The sequence below is a fragment of the Oncorhynchus kisutch genome, unplaced genomic scaffold, assembly GCF_002021735.2.
Source record: "Oncorhynchus kisutch isolate 150728-3 unplaced genomic scaffold, Okis_V2 Okis06b-Okis10b_hom, whole genome shotgun sequence".
Taxonomy (NCBI): Eukaryota; Metazoa; Chordata; class Actinopteri; order Salmoniformes; family Salmonidae; genus Oncorhynchus; species Oncorhynchus kisutch.
Genome location: NW_022261983.1, coordinates 16,550,046 through 16,574,243, shown reverse-complemented (window position 1 = coordinate 16,574,243; position 24,198 = coordinate 16,550,046). Strand labels below are relative to the sequence as shown.

General features: G+C 49.2%; 1 protein-coding gene across 1 annotated transcript in view; it reads left to right on the top strand.

Moving 5' to 3' along the window:
* The window catches only part of LOC109885817 (H(+)/Cl(-) exchange transporter 7-like), an 87,027-nt gene that overhangs the window by 59,878 nt on the left and 2,951 nt on the right, over positions 1-24,198 (top strand). The window contains 7 exon segments of the mRNA XM_031814300.1: positions 1,925-1,976; positions 2,528-2,655; positions 5,474-5,559; positions 5,755-5,887; positions 6,059-6,118; positions 6,797-6,973; positions 17,063-17,143. Coding sequence (XP_031670160.1) covers positions 1,925-1,976; positions 2,528-2,655; positions 5,474-5,559; positions 5,755-5,887; positions 6,059-6,118; positions 6,797-6,973; positions 17,063-17,143 — 717 coding nt within the window.

Sequence of the window (24,198 nt, the reverse complement as noted above, 5' to 3'; positions counted from 1 at the left end):
TGGGGGTTATATGACCATCATTATGGGGGGTTATATGGTCATCATTGTGGGGGTTATATGACCATCATTGTGGGGGTTATATGGGGGTTATATGACCATCATTGTGTGGGTTATATGACCATCATTGTGGGGGTTATATGACCATCATTGTGGAGGGTTATATGGGGGTTATATGGTCATCATTGTGGGGGTTATATGACCATCATTGTGGGGGTTATATGACCATCATTATGGGGGTTATATGGTCATCATTGTGGGGGTTATATGACCATCATTGTGGGGGTTATATGGGGGTTATATGACCATCATTGTGGGGGTTATATGACCATCATTGTGGAGGGTTATATGACATCATTATGGGGGTTATATGGACATCATTATGGGGGTTATATGACCATCATTGTGGGGGTCATATGGGGGTTATATGACTATCATTATGGGGGTTATATGACCATCATTATGGGGGTTATATGACCATCATTGTGGGGGTTATATGACATCATTATGGGGGTTATATGGACATCATTATGGGGGTTATATGGACATCATTATGGGGGTTATATGGACATCATTGTGGGGGTTATATGGGGGTTATATGACCATCATTATGGGGGTTATATGACCATCATTATGGGGGTTATATGACCATCATTGTGGGGGTTATATGGGGGTTATATGACCATCATTATGGGGGTTATATGACCATCATTGTGGGGGTTATATGACCATCATTGTGGGGGTTATATGGCCATCATTATGGGGGTTATATGACCATCATTGTGGGGGTTATATGGCCATCATTGTGAGGGTTATATGACATCATTATGGGGGTTATATGACCATCATTGTGGGGGATATATGGCCATCATTGTGAGGGTTATATGACATCATTATGAGGGTTATATGGGGGTTATATGGCCATCATTATGGGTTATATGGCATCATTGTGAGGGTTATATGACATCATTATGAGGGTTATATGGGGGTTATATGGCCATCATTATGGGTTATATGGCATCATTCTCCCCGTTGTGCCACACTGTTAAGACTCTTTGTATGGCACGCTCAAATCTCCCAGTCAATTAATCCCAACAAAATGACAGGTTGACCCCAATACAGTACACAATACTCTGGTTTGAACCCCATAGGGCTCTCTGGTTTGAACCCCGTAGTACTCTCTGGTCTGAACCCCGTAGTGCTCTCTGGTCTGAACCCCGTAGTGCTCTCTGGTCTGAACCCCGTAGTGCTTTCTGGTGTGAACCCCGTGGTGCTCTCTGGTTTGAACCCCGTAGTGCTCTCTGGTTTGAACCCAGTAGTGCTCTCTGGTTTGAACCCCGTAGTGCTCTCTGGTTTGAACCCCGTAGTGCTCTCTGGTCTGAACCCCGTAGTGCTCTCTGGTTTGAACCCCATAGTGCTCTCTGGTTTGAACCCCGTAGTGCTCTCTGGTTTGAACCCCGTAGTGCTCTCTGGTTTGAACCCCGTAGTGCTCTCTGGTTTGAACCCCGTAGTGCTCTCTGGTTTGAACCCCGTAGTGCTCTCTGGTTTGAACCCCGTAGTGCTCTCTGGTTTGAACCCCGTAGTGCTCTCTGGTTTGAACCCCGTAGTGCTCTCTGGTTTGAACCCCGTAGTGCTCTCTGGTTTGAACCCCGTAGTGCTTTCTGGTGTGAACCCCGTGGTGCTCTCTGGTTTGAACCCCGTAGTGCTCTCTGGTTTGAACCCCGTAGTGCTCTCTGGTTTGAACCCCGTAGTGCTCTCTGGTCTGAACCCCGTAGTGCTCTCTGGTTTGAACCCCGTAGTGCTCTCTGGTGTGAACGCTTGGTGGGGGCCTGCTGCTCTTCAACAGCTTCTTTGACCAACACAGACATAGCATCGTACACTGGCCAGATTGGTGTCAATAATGTTTGTGTGTCGCTCTCTTTCTCAGGTTTGGGCCGTTCCAGGGAAGTATGCTTTAATGGGAGCTGCAGCACAACTGGGTGAGTGTCATTCCTGGGGTCCTTCCTCTGGTGTAGAGATGTCACACTGACTGTTTACCTGGTAGTGTCATTCCTGGGGTCCTTCCTCTGGTGTAGAGATGTCACACTGACTGTTTACCTGGTAGTGTCATTCCTGGGGTCCTTCCTCTGGTGTAGAGATGTCACACTGACTGTTTACATGGTAGTGTCATTCCTGGGGTCCTTCCTCTGGTGTAGAGATGTCACACTGACTGTTTACCTGGTAGTGTCATTCCTGGGGTCCTTCCTCTGGTGTAGAGATGTCACACTGACTGTTTACCTGATAGGAATGACACTATCAGTCTGGTTTAGAGATGTCACACTGACTGTTTACCTGATAGGAATGAGTAATGTAATGTCTCGTCCTCTCCTCTAGGGGGCATAGTGAGGATGACTCTCACGACTGTACATACTGTATTGTCTCGTCCTCTCCTCTAGGGGGCATAGTGAGGATGACTCTCAGTTTAACAGTCATCACGACTGTATATACTGTATTAATAATAAGTAATGTAATGTCTCATCCTCTCCTCTAGGGGGCATAGTGAGGATGACTCTCAGTTTAACAGTCATCATGGTGGAGGCAACAGGAAACGTGACGTACGGTCTCCCCATCATGTTGGTGCTTCTGACGGCCAAGATAGTAGGGGACTACTTTGTGGAGGTGAGTCTGAGGCACATATAATATACAATACTGACTTAATGAGGCCATCCATAGTGGACCAAAAACAAGGCTCCCCTGTCACTGTCTTGGCCTGAAGACATGTTACCACTGTTGAATTCATAGACGCAACCTTCCGGTTACTAGTCCAACGCTCTAACCACTAGGCTACCCTGCCAAGGAGTGACCCTCCACAGATATCAACATGATCGTTTGAACCATATGTAGAGGATAGGGGCGGCAGGGTAGCCTAGTGGTTAGATTGGACTAGTAACCGGAAGGTTGCAAGTTCAAACCCCTGAGCTGACAAAGTGCAAATCTGTCATTCTGCCCCTGAACAGGCAGTTAACCCACTGTTCCTAGGCCGTCATTGAAAATAAGAATTTGTTCTTAACTGACTTGCCTGGTTAAATAAAGGTCAAATAAAATTTACAATGTTATGTTCACAGATATTACACTACTGTAGCTTATCCTTTGGTTCTGAATGGGGTTACAACAGTTCAATTAATATCAGCTCATGATGTAAGGTATTTTGTAGAACAATCAATAAGTATTTATTATTGGTCTATAAATCCCAGAATGGATGTAGCGACTGTGGATTTACATTAACGGCAATATCCTGTCAATGATGAGGGTTGAAGGGTGGGGCCAAACTCCTCCGTTGTCTTGGTGACGTAGCTACCAATCCTGTCAATGAAGAGGGTTGAAGGGTGGGGCCAAACTCCTCTGTTGTCTTGGTGACGTAGCTACCAATCCTGTCAATGATGAGGGTTGAAAGGTGGGGCCAAACTCCTCTGTTGTCTTGGTGACGTAGCTACCAATCCTGTCAATGATGAGGGTTGAAGGGTGGGGCCAAACTCCTCCGTTGTCTTGGTGACGTAGCTACCAATCCTGTCAATGATGAGGGTTGAAGGGTGGGGCCAAACTCCTCTGTTGTCTTGGTGACGTAGCTACCAATCCTGTCAATGATGAGGGTTGAAGGGTGGGGCCAAACTCCTCCGTTGTCTTGGTGACGTAGCTACCACGTAGTAGCAGCCTGAAGCTCTCCATGCACACGCACTGAGACTGTGTGAGAGTGCCCTGCCCACTGAGACTGTGTGAGACTGTGTGAGAGTGCCCTGCCCACTGAGACTGTGTGAGAGTGCCCTGCCCACTGAGACTGTGTGAGAGTGCCCTGCCCACTGAGACTGTGTGAGAGTGCCCTGCCCACTGAGACTGTGTGAGAGTGCCCTGCCCACTGAGACTGTGGGAGACTGTGTGAGAGTGCCCTGCCCACTGAGACTGTGGGAGACTGTGTGAGAGTGCCCTGCCCACTGAGACTGTGTGAGAGTGCCCTGCCCACTGAGACTGTGTGAGAGTGCCCTGCCCACTGAGACTGTGTGAGAGTGCCCTGCCCACTGAGACTGTGTGAGAGTGCCCTGCCCACTGAGACTGTGTGAGAGTGCCCTGCCCACTGAGACTGTGTGAGAGTGCCCTGCCCACTGAGACTGTGTGAGAGTGCCCTGCCCACTGAGACTGTGTGAGAGTGACCTGCCCACTGAGACTGTGTGAGAGTGACCTGCCCACTGAGACTGTGTGAGAGTGCCCTGCCCACTGAGACTGTGTGAGACTGAAGTGTTGCATCTCATCTCAGTATCTGTGGTGTTGCTCATGGCAACGGAAGTCTCAGTTGAATGTTTGTCGTTCAGTCTGTGCAGTAATCCATCTGGTTTTGTCTCAGGGTCGTTCTGAGGTTCAGTCTGTGTAATAATCCATCTGGTTGTTCTGAGGTTCAGTCTGTAGTAATCCATCTGGTTGTTCTGAGGTTCAGTCTGTAGTAATCCATCTGGTTGTTCCTCAGGGTTGTTCTGAGGTTCAGTCTGTGCAGTAATCCATCTGGTTGTTCTGAGGTTCAGTCTGTGCAGTAATCCATCTGGTTGTTCTGAGGTTCAGTCTGTGTAGTGATCCATCTGGTTGTGTCTCAGGGTTGTTCTGAGGTTCAGTCTGTGCAGTAATCCATCTGGTTGTTCTGAGGTTCAGTCTGTGCAGTAATCCATCTGGTTGTTCTGAGGTTCAGTCTGTGTAGTAATCCATCTGGTTGTTCCTCAGGGTCGTTCTGAGGTTCAGTCTGTGCAGTAATCCATCTGGTTGTTCCTCAGGGTTGTTCTGAGGTTCAGTCTGTGCAGTAATCCATCTGGTTGTTCTGAGGTTCAGTCTGTGTAGTAATCCATCTGATTGTTCCTCAGGGTCGTTCTGAGGTTCAGTCTGTGCAGTAATCCATCTGGTTGTTCCTCAGGGTTGTTCTGAGGTTCAGTCTGTGCAGTAATCCATCTGGTTGTTCCTCAGGGTCGTTCTGAGGTTCAGTCTGTGTAGTAATCCATCTGGTTGTTCCTCAGGGTCGTTCTGAGGTTCAGTCTGTGTAGTAATCCATCTGGTTGTGTCTCAGGGTCTTTCTGAGGTTCAGTCTGTGTAGTAATCCATCTGGTTGTTCTGAGGTTCAGTCTGTGTAGTAATCCATCTGGTTGTTCTGAGGTTCAGTCTGTGTAGTAATCCATCTGGTTGTTCTGAGGTTCAGTCTGTGTAGTAATCCATCTGGTTGTTCTGAGGTTCAGTCTGTGTAGTAATCCATCTGGTTGTTCTGAGGTTCAGTCTGTGTAGTAATCCATCTGGTTGTTCTGAGGTTCAGTCTGTGTAGTAATCCATCTGGTTGTTCTGAGGTTCAGTCTGTGTAGTAATCCATCTGGTTGTTCTGAGGTTCAGTCTGTGTAGTAATCCATCTGGTTGTTCCTCAGGGTCGTTCTGAGGTTCAGTCTGTGTAGTAATCCATCTGGTTGTTCCTCAGGGTCTGTATGACATCCACATCAAGCTGCAGAGTGTTCCCTTCCTGCACTTGGAGGCCCCTGCCACCTCCCACTGGCTAACAGCCAGGTAAGCCACTCTCTCATTGGCCGACTGCTGAGTAAGCCCTTCTCCTATTGGCTTACTGGCCGATGAGCCCATTTCCCATTGACTTAACTACCAGTTGACCCTCTGACCTCACTACTCTCCTTTTTCTCTCTCTCTAAATCTCACCCTCTCTCTCTCTATCAATATCACCCTCCCTCCATCCTTCCTCTCTCTCAGGGAGGTGATGGGTGCCCCAGTCACCTGTTTCAACCGTATAGAAAAGGTTGGCACCATCGTGGACGTCCTTAGCAACACCTCCACCAATCACAACGGCTTCCCTGTCGTCATGCCGGTCGCCGCTAGCGACAATGTATGGAAAGCTCCGCCCGAAGGCCATTCATTTCTTATAGTTGGGCTTGACTTCTAATTGGCTGAGAAAGTTGATTATCCCTAAACAGTCTATGACTCCTCCTTCTTTCATTCATCCCTGCTTTCTGTCTTCTCTTTCACTCATCCCTTCATCCCTTCATCCTCTCCTCAGCTGGGGAAGATCTGTGGACTCATCCTTCGTTCTCAGCTCATTGTTCTGCTCAAACACAAGGTGAGAGAAGCTCTAGGTGTCTGTCCTGTCGATCTGTCTGTCCTGTCCATCTGTCTGTCCTGTCTCTGTATTAATCTCTCTCACATTCTCTCTCTCTGTCTCTCTCTCTGTCTCTGTCTCTCTCACTGTCTTCTCTCTCTCTCTCCTTTCCCTCTCCTCTCCTCTCCTCTCCTCTCCTCTCCTCTCCTCTCCTCTCCTCTCCTCTCCTCTCCTCTCCTCTCCTCTCCTCTCCTCTCCTCTCCTCTCCTCTCCTCTCCTCTCCTCTCCTCTCCTCTCCTCTCCTCTCCTCTCCTCTCCTCTCCTCTCCTCTCCTCTCCTCTCCTCTCCTCTCCTCTCCTCTCCTCTCTCTCTCTCCTCTCTCTCTCTCATCTCTCTCTCCTCTCTCTCTCTCTCTCTCTCTCTCTCTCTCTCTCTCTCTCTCTGTCTCTCTCACTGTCTCTCTCTCTCTCTCCTTTCCCCCTCTCCTCTCTCCTCTCTCCTTTCTCTCTCCTCTCCTCTCTCCTCTCCTCTCATCTCCTCTCCAATCTCTCCTCTCCAATCTCTCCTCTCCTCTCCTCTCCTCTCCTCTCCTCTCCTCTCCTCTCCTCTCCTCTCCTCTCCTCTCCTCTTCTCTCTCTTCTCTCTCTTTCTCTCCTCTTTCTCTCTCTTTCTCTCTCTCTCTCCTCTCTCTCTGTCCAGGTGTTTGTAGAGCTGGCTCGGTCCAGGTTGACCCAGAGGAAGCTACAGCTGAAGGACTTTAGGGATGCCTACCCTCGCTTCCCCCCCATCCAGAGTATCCACGTCTCCCAGGATGAGAGGGAGTGCATGATGGACCTGACAGAGTTCATGAACCCTACACCCTACACCGTACCACAGGTATATACAGTGCCTTCGGAAAGGACCCCTTGGTGAATTCCACATTTTGTTGTGACACACATTTACACACAACATCCCATAATGACAAAGTGAAAACTACAATGTTATCTCCTATCACAGCCATTAAACTCTGTCAGTTAGGTTAGTGTTGTGGAGTAACTATAATGTAGTTGATCCATCCTCGGTGTTCTCCTATCACAGCCATTATACTCTGTCAGTTAGGTTAGTATTGAGGAGTAACTATAATGTTGTTGATCCATCCTCAGTTTTCTCCTATCACAGCCATTAAACTCTGTCAGTTAGGTTAGTATTGTGTAGTAACTATGTAGTTGTTGATCCATCCTCAGTGTTCTCCTATCACAGCCATTAAACTCTGTAACTGTTTTTAAGTCAACATTGTCCTCATGGTGAAATCCCTGAGTGGTTTCCTTCCTCTCCGGCAACTGAGTTAGGAAGGATTCCTGTGTATTTGTAGTGATTTGGGTGTATTGTTACACCATCCAAAGTGTAATTAATAACTTCACCATGTTCAAAGGGGTTTTTAATGTCTGCTTTTTAAATGTTGACCCATCTAGGGGTTGTGGAGTAACAGAGTGCGTCTGCTTTTTAAATGTTGACCCATCTAGGGGTTGTGGAGTAGCAGAGTGCGTCTGCTTTTTAAATGTTGACCCATCTAGGGGTTGTGGAGTAACAGAGTGCGTCTCCTTTTTAAATGTTGACCCATCTAGGGGTTGTGGAGTAACACATTACATTTAGAAAGTAACCTAGAAACCCTGTCGACCAATAGGAGCCCTTTGTGAGGCAGTGGAAAACCTCCCTGGTCTTTATGATTGAATCTGTGTTTGTAATTCACTGAGGGACCTTACAGGGACCACACACGCAGAGTACACCCCCCCCCCCCCCTCTGTGTTTGTAATTCACTGAGGGACCTTACAGGGACCACACACGCAGAGTACACACCCCCCCTCTCTGTGTTTGTAATTCACTGAGGGACCTTACAGGGACCACACACGCAGAGTACACCCCCCCTCTCTGTGTTTGTAATTCACTGAGGGACCTTACAGGGACCACACACGCAGAGTACAACCCCCCCCCCCCCCTCTGTGTTTGTAATTCACTGAGGGACCTTACAGGGACCACACACGCAGAGTACACCCCCCCCCCTCTGTGTTTGTAATTCACTGAGGGACCTTACAGGGACCACACACGCAGAGTACATCCCCCCCCTCTGTGTTTGTAATTCACTGAGGGACCTTACAGGGACCACACACGCAGAGTACACCCCCCCCCCCCCCTCTGTGTTTGTAATTCACTGAGGGACCTTACAGGGACCACACACGCAGAGTACACCCCCCCCCTCTGTGTTTGTAATTCACTGAGGGACCTTACAGGGACCACACACGCAGAGTACACCCCCCCCCCTCTGTGTTTGTAATTCACTGAGGGACCTTACAGGGACCACACACGCAGAGTACATCCCCCCCCTCTGTGTTTGTAATTCACTGAGGGACCTTACAGGGACCACACACGCAGAGTACACCCCCCCCCCCCCCCTCTGTGTGTTTGTAATTCACTGAGGGACCTTACAGGGACCACACACGCAGAGTACACCCCCCCCCCTCTCTGTGTTTGTAATTCACTGAGGGACCTTACAGGGACCACACACGCAGAGTACACCCCCCCCCCCTCTCTGTGTTTGTAATTCACTGAGGGACCTTACAGGGACCACACACGCAGAGTACACCCCCCCCTCTCTGTGTTTGTAATTCACTGAGGGACCTTACAGGGACCACACACGCAGAGTACACACCCCCCCCCCCTCTGTGTTTGTAATTCACTGAGGGACCTTACAGGGACCACACACGCAGAGTACACACCCCCCCCCTCTGTGTTTGTAATTCACTGAGGGACCTTACAGGGACCACACACGCAGAGTACACACCCCCCCCCCCTCTGTGTTTGTAATTCACTGAGGGACCTTACAGGGACCACACACGCAGAGTACACCCCCCCCCCCTCTCTGTGTTTGTAATTCACTGAGGGACCTTACAGGGACCACACACGCAGAGTACACACCCCCCCCTCTGTGTTTGTAATTCACTGAGGGACCTTACAGGGACCACACACGCAGAGTACACCCCCCCCCCCTCTCTGTGTTTGTAATTCACTGAGGGACCTTACAGGGACCACACACACAGAGTACACCCCCCCCCCCCTCTGTGTTTGTAATTCACTGAGGGACCTTACAGGGACCACACACGCAGAGTACACACCCCCCCCCCTCTGTGTTTGTAATTCACTGAGGGACCTTACATGGACCACACACGCAGAGTACACCCCCCCCCTCTCTGTGTTTGTAATTCACTGAGGGACCTTACAGGGACCACACACGCAGAGTACACACCCCCCCCCTCTGTGTTTGTAATTCACTGAGGGACCTTACAGGGACCACACACGCAGAGTACACCCCCCCCCTCTCTGTGTTTGTAATTCACTGAGGGACCTTACAGGGACCACACACGCAGAGTACACACCCCCCCCTCTGTGTTTGTAATTCACTGAGGGACCTTACAGGGACCACACACGCAGAGTACACCCACGCAGAGTACACCCCCCCCCCCTCTCTGTGTTTGTAATTCACTGAGGGACCTTACAGGGACCACACACGCAGAGTACACCCCCCCCCTCTGTGTTTGTAATTCACTGAGGGACCTTACAGGGACCACACACGCAGAGTATACACCCCCCCCTCTCTGTGTTTGTAATTCACTGAGGGACCTTACAGGGACCACACACGCAGAGTACACCCACGCAGAGTACACACCCCCCCCTCTCTGTGTTTGTAATTCACTGAGGGACCTTACAGGGACCACACACGCAGAGTACACCCCCCCCCCCCCTCTGTGTTTGTAATTCACTGAGGGACCTTACAGGGACCACACACGCAGAGTACACCCCCCCCCCTCTCTGTGTTTGTAATTCACTGAGGGACCTTACAGGGACCACACACGCAGAGTACACCCCCCTCTCTGTGTTTGTAATTCACTGAGGGACCTTACAGGGACCACACACGCAGAGTACACCCCCCCCCCCCCTCTGTGTTTGTAATTCTCTGAGGGACCTTACAGGGACCACACACGCAGAGTACACCCCCCCCCCCCTCTCTGTGTTTGTAATTCACTGAGGGACCTTACAGGGACCACACACGCAGAGTACACACCCCCCCCTCTGTGTTTGTAATTCACTGAGGGACCTTACAGGGACCACACACGCAGAGTACACACCCCCCCCCCCTCTGTGTTTGTAATTCACTGAGGGACCTTACAGGGACCACACACGCAGAGTACACACCCCCCCCTCTGTGTTTGTAATTCACTGAGGGACCTTACAGGGACCACACACGCAGAGTACACCCCCCCCCCCCTCTATGTTTGTAATTCACTGAGGGACCTTACAGGGACCACACACGCAGAGTACACCCCCCCCCCCCTCTCTGTGTTTGTAATTCACTGAGGGACCTTACAGGGACCACACACGCAGAGTACACACCCCCCCCTCTGTGTTTGTAATTCACTGAGGGACTTTACAGGGACCACACACGCAGAGTACACCCCCCCCCCTCTATGTTTGTAATTCACTGAGGGACCTTACAGGGACCACACACGCAGAGTACACCCCCCCCCCCCTCTGTGTTTGTAATTCACTGAGGGACCTTACAGGGACCACACACGCAGAGTATACACCCCCCCCTCTCTGTGTTTGTAATTCACTGAGGGACCTTACAGGGACCACACACGCAGAGTACACACCCCCCCCCTCTGTGTTTGTAATTCACTGAGGGACCTTACAGGGACCACACACGCAGAGTACACCCACGCAGAGTACACCCCCCCCCCTCTCTGTGTTTGTAATTCACTGAGGGACCTTACAGGGACCACACACGCAGAGTACACCGCCCCCCCTCTGTGTTTGTAATTCACTGAGGGACCTTACAGGGACCACACACGCAGAGTACACCCCCCCCCCTCTATGTTTGTAATTCACTGAGGGACCTTACAGGGACCACACACGCAGAGTACACCCCCCCCCCCTCTCTGTGTTTGTAATTCACTGAGGGACCTTACAGGGACCACACACGCAGAGTACACCCCCCTCTCTGTGTTTGTAATTCACTGAGGGACCTTACAGGGACCACACACGCCAAGTACACCCCCCCCCCCCCCCCTCTGTGTTTGTAATTCTCTGAGGGACCTTACAGGGACCACACACGCAGAGTACACCCCCCCCCCCCTCTCTGTGTTTGTAATTCACTGAGGGACCTTACAGGGACCACACACGCAGAGTACACACCCCCCCCTCTGTGTTTGTAATTCACTGAGGGACCTTACAGGGACCACACACGCAGAGTACACCCCCCCCCCCCCCCCTCTGTGTTTGTAATTCACTGAGGGACCTTACAGGGACCACACACGCAGAGTACACCCCCCCCCCCCCTCTGTGTTTGTAATTCACTGAGGGACCTTACAGGGACCACACACGCAGAGTACACACCCCCCCCCCCTCTGTGTTTGTAATTCACTGAGGGACCTTACAGGGACCACACACGCAGAGTACACACCCCCCCCCTCTGTGTTTGTAATTCACTGAGGGACCTTACAGGGACCACACACGCAGAGTACACCCCCCGCCCCCCTCTATGTTTGTAATTCACTGAGGGACCTTACAGGGACCACACACGCAGAGTACACCCCCCCCCCCCTCTGTGTTTGTAATTCACTGAGGGACCTTACAGGGACCACACACGCAGAGTACACCCCCCCCTCTCTGTGTTTGTAATTCACTGAGGGACCTTACAGGGACCACACACGCAGAGTACACACCCCCCCCTCTGTGTTTGTAATTCACTGAGGGACCTTACAGGGACCACACACGCAGAGTACACCCCCCCCCCCCCTCTATGTTTGTAATTCACTGAGGGACCTTACAGGGACCACACACGCAGAGTACACCCCCCCCCTCTCTGTGTTTGTAATTCACTGAGGGACCTTACAGGGACCACACACGCAGAGTACACACCCCCCCCTCTGTGTTTGTAATTCACTGAGGGACCTTACAGGGACCACACACACAGAGTACACACCCCCCCCCCCCCTCTGTGTTTGTAATTCACTGAGGGACCTTACAGGGACCACACACGTAGAGTACACCACCCCCCCCCCCTCTCTGTGTTTGTAATTCACTGAGGGACCTTACAGGGACCACACACGCAGAGTACACCCCCCCCCCCCTCTCTGTGTTTGTAATTCACTGAGGGACCTTACAGGGACCACACACGCAGAGTACACCCCCCCCCCCCCCCCCTCTCTGTGTTTGTAATTCACTGAGGGACCTTACAGGGACCACACACACAGAGTACACCCCCCCCCCCCCTCTGTGTTTGTAATTCACTGAGGGACCTTACAGGGACCACACACGCAGAGTACACACCCCCCCCCCCCCTCTGTGTTTGTAATTCACTGAGGGACCTTACATGGACCACACACGCAGAGTACACCCCCCCCCTCTCTGTGTTTGTAATTCACTGAGGGACCTTACAGGGACCACACACGCAGAGTACACACCCCCCCCCCTCTGTGTTTGTAATTCACTGAGGAACCTTACAGGGACCACACACGCAGAGTACACCCCCCCCTCTCTGTGTTTGTAATTCACTGAGGGACCTTACAGGGACCACACACGCAGAGTACACACCCCCCCCCTCTGTGTTTGTAATTCACTGAGGGACCTTACAGGGACCACACACGCAGAGTACACCCACGCAGAGTACACCCCCCCCCCTCTCTGTGTTTGTAATTCACTGAGGGACCTTACAGGGACCACACACGCAGAGTACACCCCCCCCCCCTCTGTGTTTGTAATTCACTGAGGGACCTTACAGGGACCACACACGCAGAGTACACACCCCCCCCCCTCTGTGTTTGTAATTCACTGAGGGACCTTACAGGGACCACACACGCAGAGTACACCCCCCCCCCCCCCCCCCTCTGTGTTTGTAATTCACTGAGGGACCTTACAGGGACCACACACGCAGAGTACACCCCCCCCCCCCTCTCTGTTTTTGTAATTCACTGAGGGACCTTACAGGGACCACACACGCAGAGTAGACCCCCCCCCCCTCTGTGTTTGTAATTCACTGAGGGACCTTACAGGGACCACACACGCAGAGTACACACCCCCCCCCCCCCTCTCTGTGTTTGTAATTCACTGAGGGACCTTACAGGGACCACACACGCAGAGTACACACCCCCCCCCTCTGTGTTTGTAATTCACTGAGGGACCTTACAGGGACCACACACGCAGAGTACACCCCCCCCCCCCCTCTGTGTTTGTAATTCACTGAGGGACCTTACAGTGACCACACACGCAGAGTACACACCCCCCCCTCTGTGTTTGTAATTCACTGAGGGACCTTACAGGGACCACACACGCAGAGTACACCCCCCCCCCCCCCCCCCTCTGTGTTTGTAATTCACTGAGGGACCTTACAGGGACCACACACGCAGAGTACACCCCCCCCCCCCCCCTCTATGTTTGTAATTCACTGAGGGACCTTACAGGGACCACACACGCAGAGTACACCCCCCCCTCTCTGTGTTTGTAATTCACTGAGGGACCTTACAGGGACCACACACGCAGAGTACACACCCCCCCCCACCCTCTGTGTTTGTAATTCACTGATGGACCTTACAGGGACCACACACGCAGAGTACACCCCCCCCCCCCTCTGTGTTTGTAATTCACTGAGGGACCTTACAGGGACCACACACGCAGAGTACACACCCCCCCCTCTGTGTTTGTAATTCACTGAGGGACCTTACAGGGACCACACACGCAGAGTACACCCCCCCCCCTCTCTGTGTTTGTAATTCACTGAGGGACCTTACAGGGACCACACACGCAGAGTACACACACCCCCCCTCTGTGTTTGTAATTCACTGAGGGACCTTACAGGGACCACACACGCAGAGTACACCCCCCCCCCCCCCTCTGTGTTTGTAATTCACTGAGGGACCTTACAGGGACCACACACGCAGAGTACACACCCCCCCTCTCTGTGTTTGTAATTCACTGAGGGACCTTACAGGGACCACACACGCAGAGTACACCCCCCCCCCCTCTGTGTTTGTAATTCACTGAGGGACCTTACAGGGACCACACACGCAGAGTACACACCCCCCCTCTCTGTGTTTGTAATTCACTGAGGGACCTTACAGGGACCACACACGCAGAGTACACCCCCCCCCTCTGTGTTTGTAATTCACTGAGGGACCTTACAGGGACCACACACGCAGAGTACACACCCCCCCCTCTGTGTTTGTAATTCACTGAGGGACCTTACAGGGACCACACACGCAGAGTACACCCCCCCCCCCCCCCTCTGTGTTTGTAATTCACTGAGGGACCTTACAGGGACCACACACGCAGAGTACACCCCCCCCCCCCCCTCTCTGTGTTTGTAATTCACTGAGGGACCTTACAGGGACCACACACGCAGAGTACACACCCCCCCCCTCTGTGTTTGTAATTCACTGAGGGACCTTACAGGGACCACACACGCAGAGTACACCCCCCCCCCCCTCTGTGTTTGTAATTCACTGAGGGACCTTACAGGGACCACACACGCAGAGTACACACCCCCCCCTCTGTGTTTGTAATTCACTGAGGGACCTTACAGGGACCACACACGCAGAGTACACACCCCCCCCCACCCTCTGTGTTTGTAATTCACTGATGGACCTTACAGGGACCACACACGCAGAGTACACCCCCCCCCCCTCTGTGTTTGTAATTCACTGAGGGACCTTACAGGGACCACACACGCAGAGTACACACCCCCCCCTCTGTGTTTGTAATTCACTGAGGGACCTTACAGGGACCACACACGCAGAGTACACCCCCCCCCCTCTCTGTGTTTGTAATTCACTGAGGGACCTTACAGGGACCACACACGCAGAGTACACCCCCCCCCCCCCTCTGTGTTTGTAATTCACTGAGGGACCTTACAGGGACCACACACGCAGAGTACACACCCCCCCTCTCTGTGTTTGTAATTCACTGAGGGACCTTACAGGGACCACACACGCAGAGTACACCCCCCCCCTCTGTGTTTGTAATTCACTGAGGGACCTTACAGGGACCACACACGCAGAGTACACACCCCCCCCTCTGTGTTTGTAATTCACTGAGGGACCTTACAGGGACCACACACGCAGAGTACACCCCCCCCCCCCCCCTCTGTGTTTGTAATTCACTGAGGGACCTTACAGGGACCACACACGCAGAGTACACCCCCCCCCCCCCTCTATGTTTGTAATTCACTGAGGGACCTTACAGGGACCACACACGCAGAGTACACCCCCCCCCCCCCCCCCTCTATGTTTGTAATTCACTGAGGGACCTTACAGGGACCACATACGCAGAGTACACCCCCCCCTCTCTGTGTTTGTAATTCACTGAGGGACCTTACAGGGACCACACACGCAGAGTACACACCCCCCCCCACCCTCTGTGTTTGTAATTCACTGATGGACCTTACAGGGACCACACACGCAGAGTACACCCCCCCCCCCTCTGTGTTTGTAATTCACTGAGGGACCTTACAGGGACCACACACGCAGAGTACACACCCCCCCCTCTGTGTTTGTAATTCACTGAGGGACCTTACAGGGACCACACACGCAGAGTACACCCCCCCCCCCTCTCTGTGTTTGTAATTCACTGAGGGACCTTACAGGGACCACACACGCAGAGTACACACACCCCCCCTCTGTGTTTGTAATTCACTGAGGGACCTTACAGGGACCACACACGCAGAGTACACCCCCCCCCCCCTCTGTGTTTGTAATTCACTGAGGGACCTTACAGGGACCACACACGCAGAGTACACACCCCCCCTCTCTGTGTTTGTAATTCACTGAGGGACCTTACAGGGACCACACACGCAGAGTACACCCCCCCCCCCCCTCTGTGTTTGTAATTCACTGAGGGACCTTACAGGGACCACACACGCAGAGTACACACCCCCCCTCTCTGTGTTTGTAATTCACTGAGGGACCTTACAGGGACCACACACGCAGAGTACACCCCCCCCCTCTGTGTTTGTAATTCACTGAGGGACCTTACAGGGACCACACACGCAGAGTACACCCCCCCCCCCCCTCCTGTGTTTGTAATTCACTGAGGGACCTTACAGGGACCACACACGCAGAGTACACCCCCCCCCCCTCTGTGTTTGTAATTCACTGAGGGACCTTACAGGGACCACACACGCAGAGTACACCCCCCCCCTCTGTGTTTGTAATTCACTGAGGGACCTTACAGGGACCACACACGTAGAGTACACCCCCCCTCTCTGTGTTTGTAATTCACTGAGGGACCTTACAGGGACCACACACGCAGAGTACACCCCCCCTCTCTGTGTTTGTAATTCACTGAGGGACCTTACAGGGACCACACACGCAGAGTACACCCCCCCCCTCTCTGTGTTTGTAATTCACTGAGGGACCTTACAGGGACCACACACGCAGAGTACACCCCCCCTCTGTGTTTGTAATTCACTGAGGGACCTTACAGGGACCACACACGCAGAGTACACAACCCCCCCCCCTCTGTGTTTGTAATTCACTGAGGGACCTTACAGGGACCACACACGCAGAGTACACCCCCCCCCCCTCTCTGTGTTTGTAATTCACTGAGGGACCTTACAGGGACCACACACGCAGAGTACACACCCCCCCCCTCTGTGTTTGTAATTCACTGAGGGACCTTATAGGGACCACACACGCAGAGTACACCCCCCCCCCCCCCCTCTGTGCTTGTAATTCACTGAGGGACCTTACAGGGACCACACACGCAGAGTACACACCCCCCCCCCTCTGTGTTTGTAATTCACTGAGGGACCTTACAGGGACCACACACGCAGAGTACACCCCCCCCCCCCCTCTCTGTGTTTGTAATTCACTGAGGGACCTTACAGGGACCACACACGCAGAGTACACACACCCCCCCTCTCTCTCTCTCCCCCAACAGGAGACGTCTCTTCCTCGTGTGTTTAAGTTGTTCAGAGCTCTGGGTCTCAGGCACCTGGTGGTAGTGGACAGCGAGAACAGGGTGAGTTACTGTGTGTGTGTACACCTACAGTACTGTGTGTGTGTGTGTGTGTACACCTACGGTACTGTGTGTGTGTGTGTGTGTGTGTGTGTGTGTGTGTTTGTGTGTGTGTGTGTACACCTACGGTACTGTGTGTGTGTACACCTACGGTACTGTGTGTGTGTACACCTACGGTACTGTGTGTGTGTGTGTACCCCTACGGTACTGTGTGTGTGTGTGTGTGTGTACACCTACGGTACTGTGTGTGTGTACACCTACGGTACTGCGTGTGTGTGTGTGTGTGTGTACCCCTACGGTACTGTGTGTGTGTGTACCCCTACGGTACTGTGTGTGTGTGTACACCTACGGTACTGCGTGTGTGTGTGTGTGTGTACCCCTACGGTACTATGTGTGTGTGTGTGTGTGTGTGTGTGTGTGTACACCTACGGTACTGTGTGTGTGTGTGTACACCTACGGTACTGTGTGTGTTTGTGTGTACACCTACGGTACTGTGTGTGTGTGTGTGTACACCTACGGTACTGTGTGTGTGTGTGTGTACACCTACGGTACTGTGTGTGTGTGTGTGTACACCTACGGTACTGTGTGTGTGATGAGCTGGTGTGTATAGGTTCAACTATATGTTATATAGTATGTTCTATGTGTTAATAGCATATATTCAATATTTGTTCAGAATTAATTTATCTACAAATGATGTCCTATTCCCTATATAATGTCCTTAAACCACCTGGGACCAGTCCCTGTCTCTAATGATAATGTAGTATTCCCTATATAGTGTCCTTAAACCACCTGGGACCAGTCCCTGTCTCTAATGATAATGTCCTATTCCCTATATAGTGTCCTTAAACCACCTGGGACCAGTCCCTGTTCTCTAATGATAATGTCCTATTCCCTATATAGTGTCCTTAAACCACCTGGGACCAGTCCCTGTCTCTAATGATAATGTCCTATTCCCTATATAATGTCCTTAAACCACCTGGGACCAGTCCCTGTCTCTAATGATAATGTCCTATTCCCTATATAGTGTCCTTAAACCACCTGGGACCAGTCCCTGTCTCTAATGATAATGTCCTATTCCCTGGGATTGATGTGTGATGTCAGTGGAACCTGTGGTTATAACCTGTCTCTACTCTCTATAGGTTGTAGTTCTGGTATAACCTGTCTCTTCTCTCTATAGGTTGTAGGTATAACCTGTCTCTACTCTCTATAGGTTGTAGGTATAACCTGTCTCTACTCTCTATAGGTTGTAGGTCTGGTATAACCTGTCTCTACTCTCTATAGGTTGTAGGTATAACCTGTCTCTACTCTCTATAGGTTGTAGGTATAACCTGTCTCTACTCTCTATAGGTTGTAGGTATAACCTGTCTCTTCTCTCTATAGGTTGTAGGTATAACCTGTCTCTTCTCTCTATAGGTTGTAGGTATAACCTGTCTCTACTCTCTATAGGTTGTAGGTCTGGTATAACCTGTCTCTACTCTCTATAGGTTGTAGGTCTGGTATAACCTGTCTCTACTCTCTATAGGTTGTAGGTATAACCTGTCTCTTCTCTCTATAGGTTGTAGGTCTGTTATAACCTGTCTCTACTCTCTATAGGTTGTAGGTCTGTTATAACCTGTCTCTACTCTCTATAGGTTGTAGGTCTGTTATAACCTGTCTCTTCTCTCTACAGGTTGTAGGTCTGGTATAACCTGTCTCTACTCTCTACAGGTTGTAGGTATAACCTGTCTCTTCTCTCTATAGGTTGTAGGTATAACCTGTCTCTACTCTCTATAGGTTGTAGGTCTGGTATAACCTGTCTCTTCTCTCTATAGGTTGTAGGTATAACCTGTCTCTACTCTCTACAGGTTGTAGGTCTGGTATAACCTGTCTCTTTCTCTCTATAGGTTGTAGGTATAACCTGTCTCTACTCTCTATAGGTTGTAGGTCTGGTATAACCTGTCTCTACTCTCTATAGGTTGTAGGTCTGGTATAACCTGTCTCTACTCTCTATAGGTTGTAGGTATAACCTGTCTCTACTCTCTATAGGTTGTAGGTCTGGTATAACCTGTCTCTACTCTCTATAGGTTGTAGGTATAACCTGTCTCTTCTCTCTATAGGTTGTAGGTCTGGTATAACCTGTCTCTACTCTCTACAGGTTGTAGGTCTGGTATAACCTGTCTCTACTCTCTATAGGTTGTAGGTATAACCTGTCTCTTCTCTCTATAGGTTGTAGGTCTGGTATAACCTGTCTCTTCTCTCTATAGGTTGTAGGTATAACCTGTCTCTACTCTCTATAGGTTGTAGGTCTGGTATAACCTGTCTCTACTCTCTATAGGTTGTAGGTCTGGTATAACCTGTCTCTACTCTCTACAGGTTGTAGGTCTGGTATAACCTGTCTCTACTCTCTATAGGTTGTAGGTATAACCTGTCTCTACTCTCTATAGGTTGTAGGTATAACCTGTCTCTTCTCTCTATAGGTTGTAGGTATAAACCTGTCTCTACTCTCTATAGGTTGTAGGTATAACATGTCTCTACTCTCTATAGGTTGTAGGTATAACCTGTCTCTACTCTCTATAGGTTGTAGGTCTGGTATAACCTGTCTCTACTCTCTATAGGTTGTTGGTCTGGTATAACCTGTCTCTACTCTCTATAGGTTGTAGGTATAACCTGTCTCTTCTCTCTATAGGTTGTAGGTATAACCTGTCTCTACTCTCTATAGGTTGTAGGTCTGGTATAACCTGTCTCTTCTCTCTATAGGTTGTAGGTATAACCGGTCTCTTCTCTCTATAGGTTGTAGGTATAACCTGTCTCTACTCTCTACAGGTTGTAGGTCTGGTATAACCTGTCTCTTCTCTCTATAGGTTGTAGGTATAACCTGTCTCTACTCTCTATAGGTTGTAGGTCTGGTATAACCTGTCTCTACTCTCTACAGGTTGTAGGTCTGTTATAACCTGTCTCTACTCTCTATAGGTTGTAGGTATAACCTGTCTCTACTCTCTATAGGTTGTAGGTCTGGTATAACCTGTCTCTACTCTCTATAGGTTGTAGGTCTGGTATAACCTGTCTCTTCTCTCTATAGGTTGTAGGTATAACCTGTCTCTACTCTCTATAGGTTGTAGGTATAACCTGTCTCTACTCTCTATAGGTTGTAGGTATAACCTGTCTCTTCTCTCTATAGGTTGTAGGTATAACCTGTCTCTTCTCTCTATAGGTTGTAGGTCTGTTATAACCTGTCTCTACTCTCTATAGGTTGTAGGTATAACCTGTCTCTTCTCTCTATAGGTTGTAGGTCTGTTATAACCTGTCTCTACTCTCTATAGGTTGTAGGTCTGGTATAACCTGTCTCTACTCTCTATAGGTTGTAGGTATAACCTGTCTCTTCTCTCTATAGGTTGTAGGTCTGGTATAACCTGTCTCTACTCTCTATAGGTTGTAGGTCTGGTATAACCTGTCTCTACTCTCTATAGGTTGTAGGTATAACCTGTCTCTTCTCTCTATAGGTTGTAGGTATAACCTGTCTCTTCTCTCTACAGGTTGTAGATCTGGTATAACCTGTCTCTTCTCTCTATAGGTTGTAGGTATAACCTGTCTCTACTCTCTATAGGTTGTAGGTATAACCTGTCTCTACTCTCTATAGGTTGTAGGTATAACCTGTCTCTACTCTCTATAGGTTGTAGGTATAACCTGTCTCTACTCTCTATAGGTTGTAGGTATAACCTGTCTCTACTCTCTATAGGTTGTAGGTCTGGTATAACCTGTCTCTACTCTCTATAGGTTGTAGGTCTGGTATAACCTGTCTCTTCTCTCTATAGGTTGTAGGTCTGGTATAACCTGTCTCTTCTCTCTATAGGTTGTAGGTATAACCTGTCTCTACTCTCTATAGGTTGTAGGTCTGGTATAACCTGTCTCTACTCTCTATAGGTTGTAGGTCTGGTATAACCTGTCTCTACTCTCTATAGGTTGTAGGTCTGGTATAACCTGTCTCTTCTCTCTATAGGTTGTAGGTCTGGTATAACCTGTCTCTTCTCTCTATAGGTTGTAGGTATAACCTGTCTCTACTCTCTATAGGTTGTAGGTCTGGTATAACCTGTCTCTACTCTCTATAGGTTGTAGGTATAACCTGTCTCTACTCTCTATAGGTTGTAGGTCTGGTATAACCTGTCTCTACTCTCTATAGGTTGTAGGTCTGGTATAACCTGTCTCTTCTCTCTATAGGTTGTAGGTCTGGTATAACCTGTCTCTTCTCTCTATAGGTTGTAGGTATAACCTGTCTCTACTCTCTATAGGTTGTAGGTCTGGTATAACCTGTCTCTACTCTCTATAGGTTGTAGGTCTGGTATAACCTGTCTCTACTCTCTATAGGTTGTAGGTCTGGTATAACCTGTCTCTACTCTCTATAGGTTGTAGGTATAACCTGTCTCTTCTCTCTATAGGTTGTAGGTCTGTTATAACCTGTCTCTACTCTCTATAGGTTGTAGATCTGTTATAACCTGTCTCTACTCTCTATAGGTTGTAGGTCTGTTATAACCTGTCTCTTCTCTCTACAGGTTGTAGGTCTGGTATAACCTGTCTCTACTCTCTACAGGTTGTAGGTATAACCTGTCTCTTCTCTCTATAGGTTGTAGGTATAACCTGTCTCTACTCTCTATAGGTTGTAGGTCTGGTATAACCTGTCTCTTCTCTCTATAGGTTGTAGGTATAACCTGTCTCTACTCTCTACAGGTTGTAGGTCTGGTATAACCTGTCTCTTCTCTCTATAGGTTGTAGGTATAACCTGTCTCTACTCTCTATAGGTTGTAGGTCTGGTATAACCTGTCTCTACTCTCTATAGGTTGTAGGTCTGGTATAACCTGTCTCTACTCTCTATAGGTTGTAGGTATAACCTGTCTCTACTCTCTATAGGTTGTAGGTCTGGTATAACCTGTCTCTACTCTCTATAGGTTGTAGGTATAACCTGTCTCTTCTCTCTATAGGTTGTAGGTCTGGTATAACCTGTCTCTACTCTCTACAGGTTGTAGGTCTGGTATAACCTGTCTCTACTCTCTATAGGTTGTAGGTATAACCTGTCTCTTCTCTCTATAGGTTGTAGGTCTGGTATAACCTGTCTCTTCTCTCTATAGGTTGTAGGTATAACCTGTCTCTACTCTCTATAGGTTGTAGGTCTGGTATAACCTGTCTCTACTCTCTATAGGTTGTAGGTCTGGTATAACCTGTCTCTACTCTCTACAGGTTGTAGGTCTGGTATAACCTGTCTCTACTCTCTATAGGTTGTAGGTATAACCTGTCTCTACTCTCTATAGGTTGTAGGTATAACCTGTCTCTTCTCTCTATAGGTTGTAGGTATAACCTGTCTCTACTCTCTATAGGTTGTAGGTATAACATGTCTCTACTCTCTATAGGTTGTAGGTATAACCTGTCTCTACTCTCTATAGGTTGTAGGTCTGGTATAACCTGTCTCTACTCTCTATAGGTTGTTGGTCTGGTATAACCTGTCTCTACTCTCTATAGGTTGTAGGTATAACCTGTCTCTTCTCTCTATAGGTTGTAGGTATAACCTGTCTCTACTCTCTACAGGTTGTAGGTCTGGTATAACCTGTCTCTTCTCTCTATAGGTTGTAGGTATAACCTGTCTCTACTCTCTATAGGTTGTAGGTCTGGTATAACCTGTCTCTACTCTCTACAGGTTGTAGGTCTGTTATAACCTGTCTCTACTCTCTATAGGTTGTAGGTATAACCTGTCTCTACTCTCTATAGGTTGTAGGTCTGGTATAACCTGTCTCTACTCTCTATAGGTTGTAGGTCTGGTATAACCTGTCTCTTCTCTCTATAGGTTGTAGGTATAACCTGTCTCTACTCTCTATAGGTTGTAGGTATAACCTGTCTCTACTCTCTATAGGTTGTAGGTATAACCTGTCTCTTCTCTCTATAGGTTGTAGGTCTGGTATAACCTGTCTCTTCTCTCTATAGGTTGTAGGTATAACCTGTCTCTACTCTCTATAGGTTGTAGGTCTGGTATAAACCTGTCTCTTCTCTCTATAGGTTGTAGGTCTGGTATAACCTGTCTCTACTCTCTATAGGTTGTAGGTCTGGTATAACCTGTCTCTACTCTCTATAGGTTGTAGGTATAACCTGTCTCTACTCTCTATAGGTTGTAGGTATAACCTGTCTCTACTCTCTATAAGTTGTAGGTCTGGTATAACCTGTCTCTACTCTCTATAGGTTGTAGGTCTGGTATAACCTGTCTCTACTCTCTATAGGTTGTAGGTATAACCTGTCTCTTCTCTCTATAGGTTGTAGGTCTGTTATAACCTGTCTCTTCTCTCTATAGGTTGTAGGTCTGGTATAACCTGTCTCTACTCTCTATAGGTTGTAGGTATAACCTGTCTCTTCTCTCTATAGGTTGTAGGTCTGTTATAACCTGTCTCTACTCTCTATAGGTTGTAGGTATAACCTGTCTCTTCTCTCTATAGGTTGTAGGTCTGTTATAACCTGTCTCTACTCTCTATAGGTTGTAGGTCTGGTATAACCTGTCTCTACTCTCTATAGGTTGTAGGTATAACCTGTCTCTTCTCTCTATAGGTTGTAGGTCTGGTATAACCTGTCTCTACTCTCTATAGGTTGTAGGTCTGGTATAACCTGTCTCTACTCTCTATAGGTTGTAGGTATAACCTGTCTCTTCTCTCTATAGGTTGTAGGTATAACCTGTCTCTTCTCTCTACAGGTTGTAGGTCTGGTATAACCTGTCTCTTCTCTCTATAGGTTGTAGGTATAACCTGTCTCTACTCTCTATAGGTTGTAGGTATAACCTGTCTCTACTCTCTATAGGTTGTAGGTATAACCTGTCTCTACTCTCTATAGGTTGTAGGTATAACCTGTCTCTACTCTCTATAGGTTGTAGGTATAACCTGTCTCTACTCTCTATAGGTTGTAGGTCTGGTATAACCTGTCTCTACTCTCTATAGGTTGTAGGTCTGGTATAACCTGTCTCTTCTCTCTATAGGTTGTAGGTCTAGTATAACCTGTCTCTTCTCTCTATAGGTTGTAGGTATAACCTGTCTCTACTCTCTATAGGTTGTAGG